The 25,760-nt window shown below is 38.5% G+C and overlaps 1 protein-coding gene across 1 annotated transcript in view; it reads left to right on the top strand.

Annotated features, from left to right (window-relative positions):
* Positions 1–25,760, top strand: part of CTNNBL1 (catenin beta like 1) — a 161,373-nt gene that overhangs the window by 75,012 nt on the left and 60,601 nt on the right. The window contains exons 8-11 of the mRNA XM_044263053.1: positions 599–671; positions 908–966; positions 2,452–2,600; positions 24,620–24,801. Of these exons, the coding sequence (XP_044118988.1) occupies positions 599–671; positions 908–966; positions 2,452–2,600; positions 24,620–24,801 (463 nt within the window). The remainder of the gene's footprint in view (positions 1–598; positions 672–907; positions 967–2,451; positions 2,601–24,619; positions 24,802–25,760) is intronic.

The following is a 25,760-nucleotide window of genomic DNA, read 5'->3' as shown; positions in this document are numbered from 1 at the left end:
AATAGTAGGCAGATTATGGCACACGAGCAGATAGGTTTATGATTTCAAATTAAATTTTAAGCATTAAAAAAAATCCAAAAGGAACTACTTTGTTATAAATACATTCAACTATTCTAAACAAGAACTTGCTTTCTTTTCACCTTCTCTGATCATCTGTCAGCCTAATTTTATGATTGTAATATGTGAGCAAAGCTTCATAATGGATTTTAGTTTAAAATTTCAAAACTTTCAATCATTCCTCTAGTTCACATTTCAGTATATACTGTGTGCTAGACAGCAGTCCCTGGACTCAAAATGGGGAATCTGGGAAGGCTTCACTGAGGACGTGACTTTCATACCTGGGCATGAGCAATGTGAGAGCCATTGTGTCCATCTGCCATTTATGGTTTTACTATGTAGTATTTGAGTCTGATCTCTTGAGAGCAGAGGCAGGCTTTTTTGTTTGTTTGTTTGTTTTTTGTTTTTTACCTTTAACCTGCCTTTTTGCTTTCTAACTTCTACTTTCTAACTCAGATCCTAGTTTTTGTGAAAAATTCATCTTGGGGAAGGAAGCAAGGCCCCTTAATGTTTTTTTCTCATCTCTCCTATTTCCCCACAGGCAAAGATGCCTTTCGATGCCAACAAACTGTATTGTAGCGAAGTGCTGGCCATATTGCTCCAGGACAATGATGGTGAGGCTCCCTCTCGGTATTGATATTCTGTTAGGATAGGAGCCAGCCTTGTTTCAGATCATGACAGCGAGCTCTCTTGCCTTTGGCATCCCCTTGCTCTCCCTCTCGCTCTCTGTGCAGCTTTTGTACTCTGTCAAGCTGTATTGATTTTGTTTGCTGATGTATCAGTGTTAGACGGCTGTAAAATCTGACAGTTAGCTTCATTTTTTTCTTCCTCTATTTTTTTCCTCTTTTAGAAAACAGGGAATTGCTTGGGGAGCTGGATGGAATCGATGTGCTTCTTCAGCAGTTATCCGTGAGTAATTCTTATGCTTCCTGTCTGCCATGAAGATACATGGCCTGCTTTAAAGGGGAGGTGGAGCTGGAAATTGTGGGAAGAAATAGGCCATGTGATGCAAGCCATATGGAGTATGTTGGCAGGTTTGAGGTTACAGTGGAGCTACGTAGTTTGCCTCCCGTTCTTAGTCATTTGCTCTTTATGCCCAGATACCACTGTGTATCTGCTGTGGATTTTCTCCGTCTTCTGGTATTGGTCAATTCAGAAGAGGTGTGCTTCCTGCTTAAGTGTATATTCTTGGGCCGAGAATACCAAATTATTTCCAGTTGACCCACTCCCAAGATTTTTCACTTCCTTTCCTTTTAATCTCCCAGTAAAATGGATTCTGTTCATTTAGAATCCTCATAAGCTCGAGGAGTCCAAGTTCCAGTGCAGTGGGATGGAGGTCACAGAGGAGGATAGGGAAAGATGTGGTTCTAGAGGCTGGAATAAGAAATTAGAAAATGCCGTTTTCTCATTGTAAGACATGTAAATCTACTTGAAATGTTCTGCTGGCATTCTGAAAATACTGTTAAGATTTCTTCTAACAAATCTCATCTGTGCTATTCCAAAACCCAGACTGAAAATAGACCATTTGGATAAACTCTTGAGTGTTGGGAGTGTCTGAGATGTCAGTTTGCATACAGCTGCCATCTTGGTGCCAGCAGCCAGAGTGGCTTGGCCTCCACCCCAAAAAATAGAGCTTTGAAATATGAATCTGTTTCCAGTTTTCTGGGAAGGTGCTTAGTCCTGTTCTGCAAGATTATTGATCATTTCGTAGTAGAGTCTATGGGTATGTATATACTGTTAAAAGGCTTTCCTCTTAACATGCCATATATGTCTGGCAAAGACAAAACGTCTGCTTTCAGCTCTTTCCCTGACTTCGAGCCACAGCTGCTATGTGAGGCAGTTCAGTAGCCCCAATGGTTAGAAAATTCTTCCTCGGGTTGTGGCCCTTCCGGATTGTGGTTTCTTTTAGAAGGAGTAGAATAAGTCGTGGTTCGGCTGGGCAAATAGTGGGCTTTTGAGGTAGCTGGCAAAGTTGTTTTTTGTCCTGGAGGTGGTGGTTTCAGCCGTATATGCCTTTTATAGAATAGTCTGTATCTGTGTTCTATTTCACAGAAAAAGGGCTTTGTTGGTTCGTTGTTGCTGTTGGGTGTTTTTTTTTAATCTTTTTTTTTTTTTTTTTTTTTAATCTGCCTCCTTGAAGCCATCAGTCACTCATGGGCCCAATAGTCAGTTGAGTGTTTTGTTTTTTTGTATGAACTGATAGCTATCTAATACCTGTGACTCAGAAAGCCCAGGTTCTCTAACATGGAAGATGCTGAGAATCTTGTTGGATGAGCTTCTGCTTCCTCAGTTGTTGGGGTTATCAGGACAAGCAGACTTTGGAAACTGTTGAGTGCTAGCTGATGAAAGATATTCTCTTCTGGCTTTGTGCTTTCTGGTGTCTTCATTTGACAGGTATTTAAAAGACACAATCCAAGCACTGCTGAGGAGCAGGAGATGATGGAGAACCTGTTTGATTCACTCTGTTCCTGCCTAATGCTCAGTTCCAATCGTGAACGCTTCCTGAAGGGTGAGGGTCTGCAGCTGATGAATCTCATGCTCAGGTAGGTTTCTTATCTCCTAGTCCTCTGTTTTTTCTGTCCAGCTCCTCACTGTTAGCCCAAATTCCAGAACACATGTCTATGGTCTTTGAGTCCATTGAGTTTCTTAGATATGAAAAACAGACCTTCAGGGGTGGGTATGTGCATGCGGCATGTGCCTCTGTGTGTATGTGTGGGCGGGGGGGAGTATGTAAGTAGAAGGTACATTTTGGTCTGTTTGTGCCCTGTTGTGTCAGTTGGTGATACGACCGCTCCATTGAAGGGAAATGTCTTTTTGCTCCTTCTCTTACTGTGTTGGTTTTGGGAAATCTAGTCATGACCTTCTAAACATAACCTATGTTAATTTTTAAACTTTGTGTCACACATAGACCTGTCAATGCCATATGTTTGTCTGTATTTTTCTTATTGACAGAATATCATTTTTTATTTATACATATTTTTCATTATATATTATTTTCTGTAAATTGCACATGAGCTATGTGGCTAGCATAGGAGATATGAAAATGTGAAAGTTCTAGAACTTTTCTTTTTTCTTTTTTTTTTTTTAAAGATTTTATTTATTTATTTGACAGAGAGAGAGATCACAAGCACGCGGAGAGGCAGGCAGAGAGAGAGAGAGAAGCAGGCTCCCGCCAAGCAAAGAGCCCGATGCGGGGCTCGATCCCAGGACACTGAGATCATGACCTGAGCCGAAGGCAGCGGCTTAATCCACTGAGCCACCCAGGCGCCCCTAGAACTTTTCTTTATAGTACTTTCTTTATAGATCTTATTATTGATGTTCTAATTCCTTAAGGTATTTAAAATGGATATCATATTTAGTATATTTCATAGAATCCTACTGTTGGAAGTAAATGGGAGGTAGCTTATGTCTATAACTCTTGAAAAATCTGGCATGGAAGAGGGGTAGAGAAATGGGGGCAGGAGGTATAGTGACCAGAGTGTGGTGTGGGGTCAAGGGACCATTTTTTAAACTGAGCACCACTAGAGCATGTTTGTATGGGTGGAAGACACTAGTCATTATTATTCTTAATGAAATTGAGCTGGAGTCTGCACTCTTAAAACTTCTGTTCGTGATCATGCAAAACGCTGTTGAACTAGTTCTTTGAAAAAATTTTTTATAAATTCAATAAATATAGCTATTAAATATAATTTAGAATATAGACATGCAAAACTGCTGTTAAAATGCTGATAAGTGCTGTGCTATGCTAAGATACTATGCTAAGTGCTGTGCTTACAAAGAAAGGAAGAAGACAGGATTCTTGCCTCTAAGAAGCTAAAAAAACAGCTATCTCATAAACACAGCCCAACTTTGGGTGTAGACTTCTTTCACTCTTTTTTTTTCCTTTCCTGTAATAATTTCCTTGTTTTTACCAGCTTTTTAGTCCTGTCACACATGTAATTTTCGATACTGTTTCTTTTTGAACTTAACATGGCATTTCCCATGTGGTGACATAATCTTCGTGAGAGTTTTCAATAAATGCATAATGGGCTCCAAGGAAATATAGCTTACATAGTATTCTGTTGGTGGTATTGAGACTGTTTCCATTGTTTTGATATTGTAGCAAATTCTACAATGATCATGTTTTTGTTTAAAACTGTTTTCGTATTTAAGCTTATCAAGGAATATGTTTCTAAAATATCTTCTCTTTAGGCCTGTGGAGGGCTGGGGGCACAGTAGACCTCTTCGTTTGTCAGCGCACACCAGACCTGGGATTGATTGAAAATTCCCTTTGTGGAATTGCTCTAAAAAATCTTTTAAAGTGCAGAGTGGGGCATTGGAATTATTCGGAGGCCTTTAGTGTTCAGCTGATTTTTTGCTAGCTTTATTCTCTTGAGTCTTTTGTTTGTTTATCTCCTTTACCCTTCTAATTGCCTGTCCTTTTGTTGAAATGACCCCACCGTCTCTCCAATAAATAGCATATAAAGAAGATGCATTTGGCTTCCTGGGCCTTTTAACCTTAAAACTGTACTCTACGGGGACTTTTCCCTAAGATTCTTAAAGGTCTGAACTGCCAGTGTCTGTGGATGGTTGAGCACAAATATGAAGTGATGTATTCCTGTAGCATATGGCTTGGTAATGTGCAGCAGTGGGGAGCTGAATAAATAACCAGAAATATGGATTATTCAAACAGGAGTGCTGAGATTCTAGGAGCCTAATTAAAAAGGTGCTCCAAAAGCCTTAGAAACTGTACCTCTCTAGATCTCCTAACTTTTCATTTTTGAACACTGAAGTTACTGTTAGATTAATTCTTTTGCATTAACTAGCTATTATAGCAGATTCAGCATTCCCTTTTTTCTTTTTCCCATGCTTCTTTGTTCTGTGTTATTTTTCTTCTTCAGACTCCCAAGTGGAAAGTTTAATTGGGAGGGAATTTTTTCTCTCCTACTAGATTCATCCTGATCTAGCAAGAGCTGCCAAGTTGCTCTCCGTCTAGAGAGAAGCCCGTTTAGGACTTGGAGGCTATAGTACAGAAGTTCAGGAAAGTTACTGTGGTTGCACTGTCCCTAAGTATTAGTCTTTACTATGATTCAGGCATTGAGCAGTCATGAAATGCCCTCCTGGAAAGGTGGCAGTGTGGTACAACATGGAAGAGTGGGCTTTGGGAGTTGAGGTCAATGTAGGTTTGGAACAAAGCTCTTTCACTTATTAGTGGATATTTGGTGAGTTACTCTAAACTTTCTGACCTCTAGCCCTTAGTTTTTCATCTGAAAAATGGGAGTAACAATGCCAAATTTGCAGGGATTTTATGGACATTAAATTACATGTAATGTGCCTGGGACAATTCTGCAGCTATTAAAACACCGATAAAGTACCATGTTAACTCACTATGTTAAGAGCTAGGCTTAATACAGAGAGGAACAAGATAGGATTCTTGCCTTCAAGAAACTCAGTCACTAGTGAAGGAGGCTGATGTTAAGTAATGGCAGTATAATTTAATGTGTTAAATGAACTGTTCCTCTTAAGGGTTTGCATGTCTGTGAGATTTTTTTTTTTACATTTCTGATTATTGATAAGCAAAGGTCATTAGCAAGATAGTCATTTACCCATACACATTATCACACATATACATATACTACCCAATTTAATATTTATCAACTTTATTGAAGCATAATTTATTTATAATAAAACATGCCCATTTAAGTGTACAGTTTTCATTTTGACAGAAGCATCCATCTTTGTTTTCAACACAATGAAGATATGAAATGGCAATGTCCAATAGAAATGTAATGCAAGCAAGGTATATAGTTTTATATTTTACAGTAGCATGCTAAAAAGGTGAAAAGAAACACAGTTAATTTTAATAATACATTTTATTTAACCCAGTTTAATAACCATGTAAAAACAAGTAATCAAAAATCAAAAAAATAGTGCTGAGCCATTTTACTTTTTTTCCTACTAAGTCTTTGAAATCTAGTGCGTGTTTACATCTCAATTCAGTGCTAAATTTTCATAAAGTACTTGCTTTGTATCTAGATTTCATAAGATTTCTAGTTGAAAAGTAGATTCCCATACCTAAGTTTCTCCAAACCTACTTAAATATTTTCTAATAACTGAATCAAGTATCAGTGTTTAAATTTAAATTTATTTAGTCCGTGTTTTGTTTAGCTCGTGTCACTCAACACATTCTTTCTAAGATTCATTCATTTTGCATATATCAGTAATTTGGTTCTTACTCACTTTTAGCAGTATTCATTATATTTTTGCATTCCAGAGTATATCTGTTTTTTTAATTTAGTCACCTATTGATGAACATTTGGGTTGTTTACAGTGTCTTGCTATTATTAATAAAGCTGCTTTAAAGTCTTTAGATGAACATATATTTTCATTTCTGTAGGGTAAATACCTAGGAGTGGAATGACTAGGTCGTATTGGAAATGTAAGTTCACTATTAGAAACTACCAAGCTGTTTTCCAAAGTGGTTGTATCATTTTCTATTCCCCACCTCCCCCCACACGCCTGCAAAGCATGAGAATTCCAGCATATCCTCCTTAACACTTGATAATTAGGCTAAATTTCTTTAAGAATCTTCTCCTCCCATGTCACTTCCTCAGCCCTGTCCTTACACCCACCCACCCACTCACAAATGTTGAGAATTAGGTTCTAGCATCCTGTCCTTTGTACTGTGGGAGCATTTACCATTCTGTGTGGAAGGCATCTGTTTGTCTCTGACTGTACTGGAAGACTCCTGAGAACAGAAACCAAGCCTTCCTCTTTTATCCCTAGCACCTAGTAATAGATAAACATTAGGTTGTAAATATTTTCTAAATGAATGAGAGAAGGATCTGAGAAACATTTTTGATGTTTTAAATCATTGCGTTATAGAATTTCTAGCAAATTCCATTCAAAGACCCAAAGAATGAGGAGTGATTTATTAAAAGCTGTATAGTTGAGAGTTCATTCTTCTGCCTAGATCTATTTAGTCCTAGTTTTCCCTGTCAGATTTTTTTAAAAAAGATTGATTGATTGATTTGAGAGAGAGAGCAGGGGGAGGGGAAGTGGGAGAGAGAGAAAATCCTCAAGCAGATAGATTCCATGCTGAGCGCAGAGCCAGGTACAGGGCTCCATCCCAGGACCCTGAGATCATGACCTGAGCCAAAATCAGGAGTCAGCTGCTCAACTGACTGAGCCACCCAGGTGCTCTTCCCTGTCAGATCAGGTTTTGAACCTGATCTTCAGGACTGGGGAGGCCAGGCAGTAGCTGCAGCACTGGGCTTGCTGCCCTGATCGGCCCGTGCTCATGCTGTGCTGCAGAGAAGAAGCCAACACAAGTGTCCACACTTCACTTTATCCTCCTTTGGGACACTTGAACCTCTCAACACTCTTCCTCCATCATCCTCCAAGGTATTTCAGAGTTATGGTTAGGCATTCATTTTTTGTAACCTTTCTACTCAAGGTCCAGAGAATTCCTTCATGCAGATTCGTAGTTTCTCAGCATTTGTTTATAGGGGCTGTAAGGAGGTCTACTACGCCTTTGCCTTTACTGGACAGGCCTTCTCCTCTGCTTTACCCTCCCACCCAGGTGTTAGTTTAGTTGTCCGGTGACTTTTTTTCACTCCTATGTTAAGAATGTTTGGATTTTACAGTACTCGACAGAATCAATAAGAAAAAAAAAAACCTTTTCATTTTTTGTTTTTCCTCTATCAAAGGACAGACAGAGCATTTTGGAAAGGAAGAAAAGATTGTTGAGATGATATTTAAAAATGGAACTCATGCTTTGGAAAAAGCCGCAGATAGCCATTCTAGCATCTAGGGAATCCCCTCCCCAAAGGAATTTCTTATTTAGTCTTAGTGTTTTGATAAGGAAGGAGAAAAGATGGAGTGAGGGTAGAAGGCGCAGAACCTCTTGGACAGAATATTCTGTGTGTGTGTACACACACACACACACACACACACTGTGCTTTGATTGTCAAGGGTTATGGTATAGGGAAGAGATGTGCATGGTCTTTGGCTAGTAGCAGAAGAGTTAAGATACGACTATGAACCAAGTGGTATTTTTGTAGTCAGGGATAGTGGAGAGAAAAAGACAATTTAGGGAAGTCACAGTTTATTGTGAATTTAACAGAATGATCAGATTCAGAGAGTCCAGTTCACAGAAATAAAACTAACTTATACTTATGGGGGAATGGCCATTATAGATTTATCCAGACATGAGGGTAGAACTATACAAAGTCCTCTTTACCCCTGCATGGAGACTGATTTTCCATTTCTGCATTCTTGGTTATAGATGTCTCTCTGGTAAGATGGTTGCTGCAAATAGATTTCAATATATCAGGTTTAATTATAGACTGTACTCCAAATCATTTGATTCCTGCCACCACAAAGCGCTTTTTTTAACAGTATGTCCTTGTTTCAAATGGTTCAGTGTTCTTTAAGAAACAACAAAGCCACTGAGAGACAGAAGAATTACATTGTCAGTTTCCTTGAAAATGTTGACATGAAGCTTATTACTTCTGTTGTAAAACCCTGTTCCAGTTAGAAAAAGAAGAGACCACTGAGATCCCAGGGGATGTGTACAAACGCAGCTTGGGGTTGTGTAGCAGAAACACAGTGAACCCGTCTTGGTTATTAACTGTATAGATGGGGGAAGAAAAAGAAAGAAAGAAAGAGAAGGGTACATAGACACATCCCTTTAGGAACCACCATTTTATTCCCCCTGAGGTTTCTCAGTAAGATTGTCCTTAATCTAAAGAAAAGTGTCTCCGACAAAGAAAACAAAAAAATGACGATGGTATACCATCTGCAAAGTCAGCTTTTGCAGGCCCAGTTCTGGATTGTGGGCTTGAACCAAAGTGTAAAGGTAGGCCGGCCGGCCTGGGGAACTTCTAAATCTTGGAATTTTATTCACTTTGTTTTTACCTTGTTGTGTGTTGGTTTTATTCCTAATGAGCATGGGAAGGTCCAAACTCGGTTACATTTTTATTCTTGTGGTCCTTTTCAGGTTTTTGTTGTTTTTTTAAGAACTACAGCCTTTTCTTCTGACTTTCAGTCTCTGAAATTTAACTTGAAATTTAACTGAAAAAGCAAAATAATAATGCTGACATTTTAGAAATCAGTTGAGCTTCCTGGTGGGTTTGTATACAGTGTGTGCTCCAAGCTGCGTACTCACATCTTGCTTGCTGTTTGTCCAGTGAGCAAGCGTTCCCTTTCCCCATTCACTGAGTATTATCATTCTTTCTTAGATGGGTAATAGTAGTTTGCACCTGTTCTCTGGGAATCAGAAAAACACTTCAAAGCACAAAGTAATCCTTCCGACAACCCTCCACGCTGGTGTTACCTCTTCATAAATGGAAAGTGCTGTGGCTGGGAAGACAGATTAAACTGAAGCAAGATTACTTGGCAGGAAATGGTGAAGGACGTGTTGGAGCCCTTCCATCAGACTTCATTGCTGTTCATCATTCCAGGGCTGCTAAATTGTACATATTTAAAGTACACAGGTTGATGAGTTTTGCAGCATGTGTCCACCTATCATACCATCACTGCAAACATAGCAACAAACATATTTATTGTACCCAAATGTTTCCTTGGGCCCTTGGTAATCCATAACTCCTCTCCCTCCAGCTCAAGTCTCCAGGCAACCATTGATTTTGCTTTCTGTCCATTATAGGTTAGTTTGCATTTTCTAGAACTTTATGTAAATGGAGTCATATAGTCTGTACTCTTTTTTTTGGCCTGGCGTATTTAACTAATTATTTCAAGATTCATTTCATGTATATCAATAGTTTATTCCTTTTTCTTTGCTGGGTAGCATTCCATTTTATGAATATATCACAGTTTATTCACTTGTTGATAGACAATTGGGTTTCTAGTTTTTTGCTCTAATGAACAAAGTTACAAATATTTAGGTACATATCTTTGGGTGTACATATTTTTCATTTCTCTTGGATAAATGCCTATGAGTTGAATGTCTGGGTCATATGATGGGAATATGGTTAACTTTTTAAGACACTATCTATCTGTTCTTACAAAATTGTTACTCCATACCATTTTTATATTCTCACCAGCAGTGTATGAAACTTCATTTACTCCCTGTCCTCACTAATTCTTGGTGTGATCAGTGTTTTTTGTTTTAGTCATTTTAATGGGTATGTATAGATATCTTGTGCTTTTAATTTTCAGTTCCCCTGTGGCTAATGGTAATGGACTTTTCCCATATGCTTATTTGGCACTCATACATCCAATTTGGTGTGGTGTCTTTTCAATCTCTTGCTCATTTTGGTGGGAGGAGGGGGAGTTGTTTGTCTTATTGTTGAATTATAACAGTTCTTTATATATCATAGATACAATCTTTTGTCAGATACATGTTTTACATATAGTTTCTCTGAACCCATAACTTGCTGCTTCCTTTTCATAGTTTTTTGAAAAGTTTAAAATTTTGATGAAATAATTTTTAAATTTATACCAATTTTTTTCCCCATTTGAGTAAACTTAGGTAGTCAGTGTCTTTCAGGGAATTCATTTTATCTTAGTGGTAGAACAAATTGGCATAAAGTTGTTCATGAGTATTCCCTTATTTTTTAATATCTGTAGAATCTGTAGTGAGTGCTCTCCCTTATTCCCAATGTTGGCCACTGATGTCTTCTTTTTTTCCTCATCAGACTGGTTACCCATTTGGTTGATCTTGTCAGAGAATCAGGTTTTTCTTTATTGATTTATCTCCTGTTTTTTTGTTTGTTTGTTTGTTTCTATGATCATTATTTTTTTTCTTCTGATTATGTGGGAGTTCAGTTTGCTATTTTTCTGATTTCTCCAGGTGGGAATTGAAGATCATTTAATTGAGATCTTATTTTTTTAAAGATTTATTTATTTATTTATTTTAGAGAGAGAGCACACAACTCGGGGAAGGACACGGGGAGAGGAAGAGAGTCTCAAGCAGACTCCCCGCTGAGCCTAGAGCCTGATAGGGGACTTGATCTCACCACCTTGAGATCATGACCAGAGCCCAAATCAAGAGTTGACCGCTGAACCAATTGAACCACTCAAGAGTCCCAAGATCTTATTTTTTAATATGTTTGATGCTATAAATTCCTAACTGCTGCCTTAAGCCTTGTCATACACATATTGGTATGTTGTATTTTCAGTTCAAAATACTTTTATTTAGGGGCGCCTGGGTGGCTCATACAGTTAAGCATCTGTCTTCTGCCCAGGACCCTGGGATCAAGGCCCGAGTCGGGTTCCCTGCTCAACAGAGAGCCTGCTTTTCCCTCTCCCCCTGCTTGTGCCCTCTTGCTCTCTCTGTCAAATGAATAAATAAAATCTTTTGAAAAATACTTTTATTCAGTTCAAAATACTTTCTGATTTATCTTTTCATTTCATCCTTGAACCATGAGTTATTTAGAAATGTATTATTTAGTTTCTAAATATTTGGGGATTTCCCAAATGATATGTCCATTTTTCATTTCTACTTTAGTACCATTGTGGTCAGAGAACATACTTTATATCCTTTTAAATTTATTAAAACTTGTTTTTAGCCCAGGACATAGTCTGTGTTGCTGAATATTCCACGTGCATCTGAAAAGAATGTTCTGTAAATATCAACTAGGTTAAGTTAATGGTGATGTTTAAGTCTTCTGTATCCTTACAGATTTTCTGTCTACTTATTCTATCAGTTATAAAAGGGGTGGTGAAACCTCTGACTATAACTGAATATGTCTGTTTCTCCTTTGAGTTCTGTCAGTTTTTACTTTATGTATTTGGAAATTCTTTTAGATGCTTAAACATTTAGGGGTATATGCTGTCTCGTTTAATTGACTCTTTCATCATTATGAAATAACTCTCTTTATCCCTGTTAATGTCCCTTGATCTGAAATCTGCTTTGTTTGATATTAGTGTAGCCACCACAACTTTCTCTTGATTACTATAGGCATACTACATCTTTTACCATCTATCACTGAGTAAATTTTGTCACTCCTCTATTCATATTTGAAGCCCTAATTCCCAAGGTGACTGTATCTGGAAATAGGGCCTTTAAGATGGTAATTAAGGCTATATAGGGTCATAAGGATAGGTTCATAATCCAGTAGAATTGGTGGTCTTATGAGAAGAGGCATCATCAGGAATATGGGTACACAGAAAAAAGGCTATGGGAGGACATGTTGAGAAGACAGCTATCTGCAAGCCTATGTGTCTTTATATTTAAAATATGGAAGTTTTTTTGTAGGCAGTATTACATTGGAGTCTTCCGTAACAATTTCTGCCTTTTAATTGAGATGTTTATGCCATTTACATTTTTGCTTTGTTTGCCTTCTTTTTTTTAAATTTTATTTATTTAAGATTTTGTTTCCTAAGTAATCTCTACTCCCAGTGTGGGCCCGCACTCATAACCCTGGGATCAAGAGTCAGTTGCTGTACCAACTGAGCCAGCCAGGTGCCCCACATCTGCCCTCCTTTAGCTTAACATTTTTTATTAATCCGTGTTATTTTCTTGGGTGGTTTCTTAGCTCTTTGTCTTTGCTTTTTTAGTGGTTGTTTTTAAATTTATAGTATACATCTTTAATATATACAGTCTGTCTTCAGGTAGTAGTGTACCATTTCATCTATAGTATAAGGACTTTGCAACAATAAACTTCCACTTCTTCTGGTTTTTGTGCTATTGTTGTCATATATTTTACTTCTATGTATGTTATAAATATCAATACGTATTGTTTTATCTTTTTGTTTAAATCAATATATTTTATAGAGTTTTTTTAACATTAGAAAAAAATCTTTTATTTTTACCAACACATTTGCCATCACCAGTGCTCTTTGAGAATTCTTTGTATAGATTCAGATTTTCATCTGGTATGAGTTTCTTTCTTATCAAATGATTTCCTTCAACATCTCTTATAGTGCTGGTCTATTGGTGATGACTTTCATCAGCTTGGGTATGTCTAAAATAATATTTGCCTTCACCTTTGAATGATATTTTCACCAGGTATAGAATTCTGTTTTAATAGAGTTTTGTTTTGTTTTGTTTTCATTCAGTTCTCTTAACAACATTGCTTCACTGTCTTCTGGATTGCATGGTTAGCTGTGAGAAGTCTGCTGTCATTCTTATGTTAGTTCTTCTGTATGTAATGGTGTCCCCTTTTGTCTGGATGTTTTTAGGATCCTCTCTTTTGCTGATTTTGAGCAGTCTGGTTATGAGGTACCTTGATGTAATTTCCTTCATGTCTCTTGGGTGTGGGCTTCATTGAGTGTCTTGGATCTGTGAGCTTATAGATCTCATTAATAGTGGAAATTTTTGAAATCACTGGGATTTTCAATTTTTTTTTCCTGTCCCTGTCCTCCTGTCAAGAACTCCAATTACATGTGTATTAAGCTATTTGAAGTTGTCCAGTCACCATTCACTGGTAATCTATTAATTAATTTCAGTCTTTTCTTTCTTTCTGTGTTTTAGTTTCTATTATGTATTCAAGCTCACTCTTTTCTTCTGCACTTAATCTCATCTAGTGTGTTGTTCATTAGACATGTATTTTTCTTCTGTAGATATCTTCCCTGTTTCTAGTTAGCATACTCAAGCTTTTTTTAACCTTCTTGAATATATCAAATATAGTTATAATAAAACTAACGTCTTCTGATTCTGTCATCTATGTTATTTTTATTATTTTTCTCCTGTTTATAGTTCATATTTTCCTGCCTCTTTAAATGCCTGTTAATTTTTTTCTGAAATTTAAATATTGTGAATTTTACCTTGTTGGATGCTGGAAGTGTGTGCCTGTCTGTATGTGTGTGTGTGTTTCTGTTTCTCATAAATATTCTTGAACCTTTTTCTAAGATATAGTTAAATTACTAGAAGTAGTTTGTTCCTGTGGAGGCCTACTTTTAAGCTCTGTTAGGTGGGACCAGACTAGCCTTTAGTCTCTGGTCAATTTTCCCTCAGGACTGAAGTAGTACCCTCCTGAGGACTCAGGAACTGTGAATTCACAGTTTTTCCATTCCAGCTGGTGGGAACACAAGCTATTTCTGGCCCTGGATGAGTTCTAGGCATTGCTTCCCCTTCTTTCAGGTGGCTCCTTTCTGTAGCCTTGGTTAGTTTCCTCACAGGCACGTCCTAATTAGCACTCAGCTGCAGACTCAGAGACCCTGTGCATATCTCTGCATGGCTCGTGGTCTGGCAGTCTGCCCTGTGAGCTCCAGCTGCACTTGTCTGCCCTATTGCTTTGCCCTGTGTCTCCACCCTGTTCTGAGGTCTGGAGACTCTCCCAGGCAGCCAGCTGGGCTCATGGCAGGTGTTTCCCTCTCTTGGGGATCATTGTCTTGTGCTACCTGATGTCAAGTGTCTGAAAACCATTGCTTTATATGTTTTGTCCTTTTGTGTGTTAGTTTGTTTGGGGGGGGGATATAAATTTAGTCCCTATTACTCCATCTTGGCCCAAAGTGGAAGTCCAAGAGTGTATTATCTATTTTTAAAAGTACTTTCTAGTTGGGGTGCCTGGGTGGATCAGTCGGTTGGATCTGCTTTCAGCTCAGGTCATGATCTCGGGGTCCTGGGATCAAGCACCACATCGGGCTCCCTACCCATTGGGAAGTCTGCTTCTCCATCTGACTCTCCTCCTGCTTGCGTGCTCTCTGTCAAATAAATAAATAAGACCTTTATAAAAAAATACCTTCTAGTATACATTTTCTTACTATTCAATGCTAGTGGACAGTAATACAGATAACTTTTATATATTGATCTTATATTAAGCAACTTTGCTCTGTCACATATCAGTCTGGTTTTGTTGCAGTAGCAACTCTGCAACCTCAAGGACTTTCAGTGACATATTTATTTTTCACTCCTGATACATCCATCACTGGCCATCTGAAGTTCTGCTCCACATCTTTGTTTTGGGATCCACACTAAAGGAACAGTGTTCAATGGGATGTGACTTTCTCATAGCAGAGAGAAAGGCTGAATAATGCAATAAATCTTTAAACTTCTCCTCTGAAGACACATGTATTACTTATGCTCACATTTTATTGGCCATAAAAAGTCACATGGCCAAGCTTGATGTCCATGGTGCGGGGAGGGAAGTATAAACAGTAATATGTTTGAGCTGAGCTAGCTCATACAGGCTCATGAAAGCTCACTGTACACCTCTCTTTCCAGCACCATGTTTAGTGGGATCACATTGGTAACTTGAAATCCAGTATAGTGAGAGTATTTACACCATGTAAATTGGAAAAATAAGACAAATCAGCACCTTTTTCCTGGAGAGCTAGTTGTTGAACATTTACTAGGAAAGCCCAGGGTATATGCCCCTATTAGGGAGTAGTAGTTAATAGGTGGGAACAAGATTATTTTCTGTCACATTTCATTTCAGTAATTTATTAGTTGTGTGTATGTGTGTATTTACGTTTTACTAGCTATGACTTCTAATGTGGGGTTGAATAGGAAGGAGTAGTGATCAAGGGCAAACTTCTTATTCCTGGTGTTACAGGGAATGTATTTTATTGAGTATAATGTTTATTTCGAGGTTTTTGGAGATAGCACTTATCCAATTAAGGAAATTTCTTCTCTTACTAATGTCACAGATTTTACATAATTGATCAACCAGTTTTATCAGATGCTTTTTCTGCATTTATTGAAATGGTTTTTTAAAGTTAATATGGTGAAAATTGCATTAATGGATTTTCTAGTGTTGAACTAGCCTTGGTTTCCTGGAAGAAGCCCATCTTTTTAATGTTTTTTAAGATTCTGTATTTTATGTAGGAATTAGATACCTATACCTCAGTGAGTTTAGCCGTAAGTTTACTCTCAGAAAGGTTTTTTGTTTTTTTTTTTTTTAGCTTTATTAAAGGAATCGAAGAATATAGGAGTTTAAGTAATACTGGAATTATTTCCTTCTTAAATATTTGATAGAACTTGATAGTGATTGCTTTGAGAGAAGGTTTTAACTACTGATTGAGTTTTCTGGATGGCTGTAGACCCTTTCAGGTTTTCTTTTTTCTTTTTGTTGAGTTAGTTGGGGAAATTTATATTTTCCTAGGTATTTGTCCATCTCACCTGTTTTCCAAGTTTTTGACATAAAATTATGCCTTATGCTCTGTCGTCTTAGTATCGGTTCTATCTGTAGTTCTCGCCCTTTCTTACCATACCCGTTATTGGTTTTTTTCTGTGTGCTTTTTTTTTTCTTTCTTGATTACCTTGCCAAAAGTTTGTCCATTTTATTGGTGGTTTTGAAGAACCGGATTTGAGCTTTGTTGATCCTCTTTATTGGGAATTGGCAGCTAAGGCCTGTTTTTCTGTGACCAACAAGCTAAGAATGGTTTTTGTACCTTAGAAGTGTCACATGTATTTTAAAACACACACAAAGAAAAAGATGCTACAGAAACCATACACGGCCCATGAAGCCTATGGTTATTTTCTGTCTGGCCCTTTGCATAGCATTTGCCAACCTGTGCACTTCAGAGCCCTGGATTTTGGTCACTGATTGTTCATCTTACTTCACTGTCAGCTCAGCCATTCTGTGAGTGGTTTCTCTGCATATCCGGCCCACCATAGTGCTATACACTGAAATCTTAACCTCTGTTTTTTACATATTTGTTTTGTCCTCTGGCAGTTAGTCAAGCAGTGGTTGGTGCCAGGAGTTTATGAAAAATGGATGGGAATAGAAATGGAAAATTGAAAAACTATGTCTAGTAACATAGAAGATCGCCATTATTGTGTTTTAGCAGTGGAGTATCTCTTAGCATCTCCCAGAGCACCACTGTTCTTTGGCACAATAGTTTGAGAGCAATTATTAGTTTAGTTACATTGATCTCATGGTCTCATTCATAGAAATCCTAGATCCTGGAAAGAGATCTTCTGTCCTGGGAGCTAAAAGGAAATTAACTTTATTGTGTACATTGTCAAGCAAACAAAAATGATTTCATATGGCATTATCCAAGTTTCTTGCCAGGACGAGTTTGTGGTTCTCAGTATCTTTTAAAGACTACCTGTCACTTTTTTTTCCCCCATTCACCAGTCCCTTAGGGAAGGAGTAGACTTTACCTCTTTCACTTGTTCTTCAAGTCACTTTCCTCCAAGGTTCTTCCCTTTTTTCTGTACCCTTTCCTGGTAGTCGTATTTACACCATGGATTCAGACATTGCCCATAGATTGAATAATTCTTCCAAATTTGCCCCTATTTTTAATCTCATTCCCAGACTTCAGACCCATAAGTTTAAGCTAGACATCAACGCTATGTCTCATAGGCACCTCAGGTTCAATCTGAATTCAGTCCTTTTCACTCCTAGTCTACTATTACTTTGCTTCCCCCCATCTCTCTGCCTCTAATATATTTTCCCTCTGTCTTCCGCTCCCCTCACCACCACCACATACTGTTCGATCCACTGTGGCAGGTGTAATCTTTCTAATACACAGAGTCAGCAGGCTTCATGTTTTGCTGCTGCCCCTCTTGCTCTTTGTATTCTAACTGTACTATGCACCGCTTTCCTAAATGTTCCCAGCTCACTTGTGTCTTCTCATGTGCTATTGTTTCCATCTGCTTGAAACACCCTCTCCCTTTTCACCTGTCTGGGAAAGATATCCAGTGAATGGCTGATGGTTCAGGCATCATCTCTTGTGAGGCCTCTGTGCTGCAGATACCATCAGCCCTCCTTCCTGCAGTCATTTTCTACTTTGTAGAACAAAACCTTTACTGTGGTGCTTTGCTTTTCTCATTATACTCATCATTTGCATATCTGTCTCGTCTGTGAGCTGAGTTCCTGACACCCACAAGCTGGGCCTGCCTCTATGTCGTCAACTTATATCTGGCACCTGTTAGGTACCTCATATATTTGATGAAAAGAACAAATGAACAAAACAAAATTATAGTCAAAATGTGTGTTTATTGCAAAAGTGGTTTTGCATAGTAAAGAAGAACAAGCTAATTAAGAAACTTTCCTTCCCCCATCCCTTTCTCCTCATCATAAAGTTCATTTTGGCAGAATAAGGAGCAGTAGATGACTCTGTGTCATTTCCCACATCCACCCACTTTTACAGAGTCTAGCATTCACTTTGGTCCTGGCGTGATCGACAACCCGATGAACCCAGACAAGACTAAGATAAACTACTTGTCCTCCAGTAGAATAAATATTTCAAATAAAGTCAACCCAAGAAAGTCAGGCCAAACAGCTATTGATTGCTAAAAGCCTGAACTTAAGCCAATGAATATTCCAAAGTTCACCTCCATGCAGCTTGCCTAAATGGTGATCAATATGCAATTACTGCCCCCTTTAAACGTGTCTTACACTGCCTACGTGAAGAAAGGTTTTACTTTTTAAATCTTTTGTTTGTTGAATTTGCTTAGGCAGGAAAAAAGAGAGAGGGAGACTTGGCCAAATCAGAGTCTTTTACCTTTAGTATTTCCAAGATTGCTGTGTTGTTTGTGAAATGGTTTGAATGTATGCTGCATGGTAACTGAAGGTGCCCTGGTACATGACCATCTTTCATGTCAGGAGGCCTTTTCCTAGTGACTAAACAATGAGGATATTATAGCTCGGTTTCCTAATTTCTGCTCACATCGTTATGTGCCCTAGTCATAACCTTTGCAAATTCAGCTTTGTGAAGTAGGATGCTCGAGTCCAGCCGCAGTGAAAACAAATGTATTATTTGCCTTGTTTCCTGTTAGAATTCCAGCTTGGTGCAAAAAAACCCTTTTCTGCTGAATTTGGAACCTTGTTTACCCTACTCCTGATATTTAAGATTTCATGTCTCACAAATATGTCTTTTTTTATACTAGTATGGTAGATAAACTCTTTGTCATTTTACACTGATAGCAGTATCATGGTCTCCTAACTGTCCTCCTTGCTCCCCAGCCCTGTCTTTGCTCTAGTGCCTTCATCACACGGCCACCAGAGTAAGCTTTCTAGAATTACCGTCCAGTCCAGTGCCCTCCTTTTCTCCAACATCTCATGGCTTCTCAGTGTCTGTGGCATGGAGCCCAGGGGCCCCAAGAACACATCTAGGGTCTGTTGTGACCTCTGCCCACCTCTCCTCAGTCATCTGCCAGCCCCGGTCATTCACAGCTACCTCTGCTTCCCCTGAGTGGCATAATCTTATGGTCTCCCATACCTTTGCACAGGCTGTGTACCCACACCGTCACCAGTGGCCACACTCTCCTCTCTGCCTGGCCAATACTCATTCTTCAGACTGTGTTCAGATGTTACCTACATGTGACACCTTCACTGACTTGTCCTAGATAAAATTAATTTTCTCTGCCTCTCACCTCCTTAGACTTAATTTCCATCACTTTGGGCTTTTGATATTATTTTTGTTTAACTGTCCTTAAATTGCTCAAAGACTGGGAGCTTAGAGTTCCCAGCAGCTAGTGCAGTGCCTGCTGCATGCAGGTACGAACTCAGAAGGAACCTTTTTTTTTTTCTTTTAAACTCAGTAGTTATGTTGAGTGTTATTTGTGAGTATCTGTGAGCTATTTTGATTAATTCTTTGGTGAGGAGAGTTAAGGTAGGAATATTTACAATACATCCTTGATCTTTTGAGGTTGACACCAGGTAAGATGTCTGTCTTGGTTTTTCTGGGAATAAGAGGTTTCCCAGGATGTGGCACTTTCAGTGCCAAAAATGGAACAGTCTCAGGTAAACCCAGTTGGGCTAAACCCAAGGGGCACTGTCAACGAGATTTTTACGTACTTAGGGGTGCCTGGGTAGCTCAGTGGGTAAAGCTTCTGCCTTCAGCTCAGGTCATGGTCTCAGGATCCCGGGATTGAGCCCCACATCAGGTTCTCTGCTCAGCGGGGAGACTGCTTCCCCCCGCCCTCTCTCGGTCTGCCTCTCTGCCTACTTGTGATCTCTTTCTCTGTCAGATAAATAAATAAAATCTTTAAAAAAAAAAAAAAAGATTTTTACATACTCGACTTTTTTTCCCCTTACTGGGACTCAGTTTTGGCTGGCTCCTCTCACCAAGGATAAGCATGCCTTGTCATCCTTAGCACTTTAATAATGCATTGTTTTAGTATTATTTTCTCTACAGAGACCTAGCCAAAGGGATGTTCTTTCCGATTCCTTTTCCTTGGTTTTCAGGTGAGAAATGGGGTGAAGAGCTTCGGGTTATGTTATTTCCACCTTTTTGGTTAGGCTTGCCTCCCCTTTCCTGATAATCACCTTAATTCCATCTGTCCATTCTCCCCTTTTATATCTTTAATATCCTTATCATCATTGGCTTCTTTTTTTTTTAAGATTTTATTTATTTATTTGACAGAGATCACAAGTAGATGGAGAGGCAGGCAGAGAGAGGGAAGCAGGCTCCCTGCTGAGCAGAGAGCCCGATGCGGGACTCGATCCCAGGACTCTGGGATCATGACCTGAGCCGAAGGCAGCGGCTTAACCCACTGAGCCATCCAGGTGCCCTCATCATTGGCTTCTTGATGCTCAGAAGATATGATTGGGTTGTCCATATTCTTAAAAGTAATAATTTTTTAAAAAATCTTACCCTGGTTTCCTTCTCAAACTAATAGACTTTCTTCTCCAGGCTTTACTAGGAGTAGCTCACACTCATCCCTCTTACTCTCTCACCTGCTTTCAAATATATATATATATATATATATATATATATATATATATATATGAAAATATATACTATATATATGGTATATATTTCTATATAAAATATATATATAGAAAATATATACTGTAGGAAACGACAGATATATTTGGATATATCTATCCAAATATATAGATATATATATCCAAATATTTGGATAGATATATCCAAATATATCTGTCTTTTCCTATAGTACTCCTCCAAATACATACAATCTCTCCCTCTAAAGTAACTGAAACATACATAATGGTCTCAGAACAAGTACATTGAACTAGATCTCCAACTCCTAGAACCAGTTCTTTACTTGAAGGTCTTATTGTATCATACAAGACAAGGTAACATGGCCTTTGGTATAGTTCATTTTTCCCTTCAGATCTAAGCTAGGAATACCATTTCTTTTTGCTTCAGAAAGCCAGCCTTCTGTCTGTTCTTAGAGCATGCCAGCACATTCCCACCTTAGGGTCTTTGCACATACTGTTTCTTCTGCCTTTAATGTTTGCCCCTAAAATGTACAAGACTGAATCCTCTCAACACTCAGATCTCAACACAGATGTTAACCCTAAAGAGGCTTTCCTTAATAACCTAACCTAAAATATCCTCTCCGTTCATTCTTTTACATTGCAGTATTTCCATGACATTTAACACTATCAAGTATCTTGACTTTCCATTTGTCTCCTGCAGTTAGAATACAAGCTCCATGGGGACTGGAACTTGAGCTGTCTTACTCACAGGAGATGTAGCCAGTAAATATTTCTAGATTGAATAATACATGGGGGAGAAGTTTATTTGCTGACTTCTACTTTTGCTTTATTATTTCATATTAATTTAATCTCCCTGAATAGATTTTCATGTTTTTGAAAGCAGAAGCCATGTCTTAATTTTTTATTTTCTCTTGTGTCTACTACAGTACTGAGTAAGTCCTCAATGAATACTGAATATTGGCTTGGTTGGTTGATTTACCAGGTATACTAAGATATGAAACAATTGACTTATTCTTCTCTACCTCATAGAGTGTTAAAAGAAAACACTGTAAGGTTATAGAAAATCATACCCCTTAAAGAACTGTTTGCAAGAACAGTAGCCAGCGGCAGGGGAAAAATCACCTTTGTTTTTTCTTGAAAACAATTTAACTTTCCTAAGTCTAGAAAGTAATGCATGTTCATTATGGAAAAATGAAAGATACTGGAAAATAGAGAAAGGAATAATAAGATGCAGAAAGCATTTGACAAAACCCAACACCTTTCATGATTTAAAAAAAAAAAAAAACCCTAAATTAAGAATAGAAGAGAACTTCTCCAACCTTTCGTATTAGAGTATCCACAAAATATCCACAGCTAATATCATGCTTAATGGTGAAAGACTGCATGCTTTCCCCCTAAGATCCCCAACAAGACAAGGATATCCTTCTTCCCCACTTATATTCAGCTTTGTACTGAAGGTTCTAGCCAGGTCAGTTAGACAAGGAAATGAAGTAAAAGGCATCCAGATTGGAAAGGAAGAAGGAAAACTATTTCTTTGCAAATGACATTATCTTGTCTGTAGACAATCCTAAAGAATCCACCAAAAAATTATTAGAACTAATAAGTGAGTTCAGCAAGGTTGCAGAGTAATGTAGAGATCGGTGTATAAAAATCAGTTGTATTTCTGTACACTTGGAGTGAACAGTCCAAAAATGAAACTATGAAGACAGTTCCATTTACAATAGCATCAGGAATACAATACCTAGGAATAAATTTAACAAAAGGAGTGCAAATTTATACTCTGAAAACTATAAAACGTTGTTGAAAGAAATTAAAGGAGAGCTGATAAATGGAAAAATATTTCATATTCATGGATCGAAGGCTTAATAGTGTGAAGATAGCAGTACTCCCCAGAATGATATACAGATCCACCACAATCCCTATCAAAAAGCAAACTGACTTCATTGTAAAAACTGACAGACTGATCCTGAAATTCATATGGAATTTCAGGGGACCTAGAATAGCCAGACAGTCTTGAAAAAAGAATAATAACGTAGGATTCCCAATTTTAAAACTTACTACAAAGCAGTGGTTCATAATCAAGACAGTGTGGTACTGGCATAAATTAGAATATATTTGAGAATCCAGAGATAAAAACTGTGTCTGTGGTCAGCTGATTTGCCACAAGAATACCAAGACTATGGAAAGGGGAAAGATTAGTCTTCAACAAATAGTACTAGGACCGTCGGGTATCCCCATGCAAATGAATGAAATTGTATCATTATTTCACACTCCATACAAAGATTAACTGAAAATGAATCAAAGAATTAAATACTGGAACTTAAACAATTAAACACTTAAAAGCAAACATAGGTGTACATCTTTATGACATTGGATTTGGCAGAGGTTTCTTAGCCCCGACACCAAAAATGCAGGTAACAAAAGATAAAACAAGTCAGTTGAATTTCAACAAAATTAAAAACTGGTGTTCTTCAAAGGATACCATCAGGAAAGTGAGAAGATGACTCCTAGAATAGAATAAAATATTTACAAATCATATATCAGGGACTTGTATCCAGAATAAAGAGCTTTTACAACTAAGTAATAAAAAGAATTAAGCTAATTAAAAAACAGGCAAAGGATCTGAATAGGCATTTCTCTGAAGAAGATAAAAAAATGCGTAATAAGCACAGGAAAAGATGCTTGACAGCATTAGTTATCAGGGAAGTGTAAATTAAAACTACAGTGAGATAGGGGCACCTGGGTGGTTCAGTGGGCTAAGCCTCCACCGTTGGCTCAGGTCATGATCGCAGGGTCCTGGGATCAAGCGAGCCTGGCATCGGTCTCTCTGCTCAGCAGGAAGCCTGCTTCCTCCTCTCTCTCCCCGCCTGACTTTCTGCCTACTTGTGCTCTCTGTCTGTCAAATAAATAAATAAAATCTTTAAAAAACAAACAAACAAACAAAAACTACAGTGAGATAACATTTCATACTCACTAGGATGGCCAGAACCAACAAGTCAGCGGACAGGTATTGGTAAAGCTGTGGAGAAGTCAGGACACCTACATACTATTTGTGGGCATGTCAATTTGGACAGTGATCGTTCCTCAGAAAGTTAAAGAAAGAGTTACCATATGCCCCAGCAATTCCACTCCTATGTGTACATACATCCAAGAGAAATGAAAACATATGTCCACTCAGAACCTTGTACGTGAATGTTTTTGGCAGCATTATTCATAATGGCCAAAAGGTAGAAACACCCCCAATGTTCATTAGTAGATGAACAGATAGACAAATTGTAGCATATGCATACAATGAGGTGTTACTCGGCCACAGAAAAGAAATACGACACATACTACAGCTTGGATGAATCTTGAAAACATGCTAAGGGAAGGAAGCCAGTCACAAAAGACCACATTTTGTAGGATACCCTTTACCTGACGTGTCTGGAATAGGCAAAGGCATAGAAACAGGAAGTAGTCCGTGGTTGCTACGGTGAGATGGGGGGGGTGACAGCTAAAGAGTAGGGGATTTCTTGTCAGGATAGTGAAAATTTCTGTAATTGAGGTGATAGTTGCACATATCTGTGAATATACTAAAATTCATTGAATTATGTATTTTGTGTGGGTGAATTGTGTGGTATGGGAATTATATTTTGAAAAAGCTATTAAAAGAAAGAAAAAGGAATAATAAGGTAATCCATAATCCCACCACCCTGAAATAACCTGTTAACATTTTGATCCATTTCTTTCCAGTCTTTTTTAATGCATATTTTTCACATAATTGAGGTAATGCTTCATATAGAATTTTGAATATTACCTTTTGTGCTTATCACTCTGACCATAGGAATTTAGTCATTCTATATGGACTTTCCTAATTTTTAAGAAGTATATAATATTCTGTGTAAATCTATCATTATGTAATAATTTTGTCATTGGTGGACGGTTGTTTGTTTTTTTCTTTCTTTTCCCCCAATTATAATGAGAACCCCCCTCCCAACTTTTTTGGAGACTAGAACATTCCTATGACATGCCTTATATGAAACCTCTTTTGTTCCCAGAGAAAAGAAGATCTCCCGGAGCAGTGCCCTGAAAGTGCTGGACCATGCCATGATTGGACCCGAGGGCACAGACAATTGCCATAAGTTTGTTGATATTCTTGGCTTACGAACCATCTTTCCCCTCTTTATGAAATCTCCCAGGAAGATCAAGAAAGTGGGAACCACTGAGAAGGAACATGAAGGTAGGGTTCACTGGAGAAATCAGCCTACTTTAGGTGCATTAGAAGGAATGGGGGTGGGGAATGAGAGCTACTTTGAAAAACTGTGATGTGCGGTTGAGGAGCGGACTCTGAGGGCCACTTTTTTTTTTTTTTTCCTTCCCATTTTCTGTGCATGGAAATGCAGCCCGGAGACCCCAGATCACGGATGGTCTTTGTTGCTTTGGTTCTCTGCTCCCTTAAATCCTGTGGTTCCATTTCCTTCTGTTCTATTAATAAGTCTGTGCGTGAGGGTTTTGTTTTCTTTGCTGTAATTTGTGGTGAGGCGTCTCTCTGATGGAAGACCCTTTTGAAAAGAGTAATGAGGTGGCAACACATGTCACCTCCAGAGTGGTGCTTTCCTGTATTTCTGTATTAAAGTATGATTCAGCCAACATCAGGAATTGCCGAAATAAACTATTTACAGCCCAGGTTCCCCTTTTTATGTTTCTCCTCCCTGGTGGTACACACTCCCAGCAAAATGCTGCCATGAATTGCGATGCCGTAACCAGAGTAGTTACTACTCGGCCAATCTCCTCCTGCTATTGTCTGGTGGCCTGCTGCATCCCTCCCCCGAGGAAGAAGCTACAGTGTAATCTGGAAGGCCAGCAACTTAGGAGCACTGACAGTTCTGCTGGAGACTAACAGACACTTGCACCGGGCAATTTACATGGTTGGATGGTTATTTTAAAGGAGGGAGAGAGAGGGGGTAGCGGGGGCACTGAGGAGCTGGTGTGTGGAGCTGATTGGCCCATTTGGTTGTCTTGTCAGAAGTTCATGTTTGTTCCATGGTTTGGATGATTTTTTTGTTGGCTATTGGTAGAATTGGTGTGGGTATCTACAGGATCTTTTGCACTCTTCACCCTCGTAGGTAAAAGTTTGAGAGTTCCTGTCTACCCCTTCTCAAATGGATTTGGCTTATTAGCCTCTTCCAACTCAGAGTA

Source organism: Neovison vison, chromosome 8 (assembly GCF_020171115.1).
Source record: "Neovison vison isolate M4711 chromosome 8, ASM_NN_V1, whole genome shotgun sequence".
Lineage (NCBI taxonomy): Eukaryota > Metazoa > Chordata > Mammalia > Carnivora > Mustelidae > Neogale > Neogale vison.
Note: the sequence above shows the minus strand (reverse complement) of the source record. Positions and strands in the feature narration are given on the sequence as shown.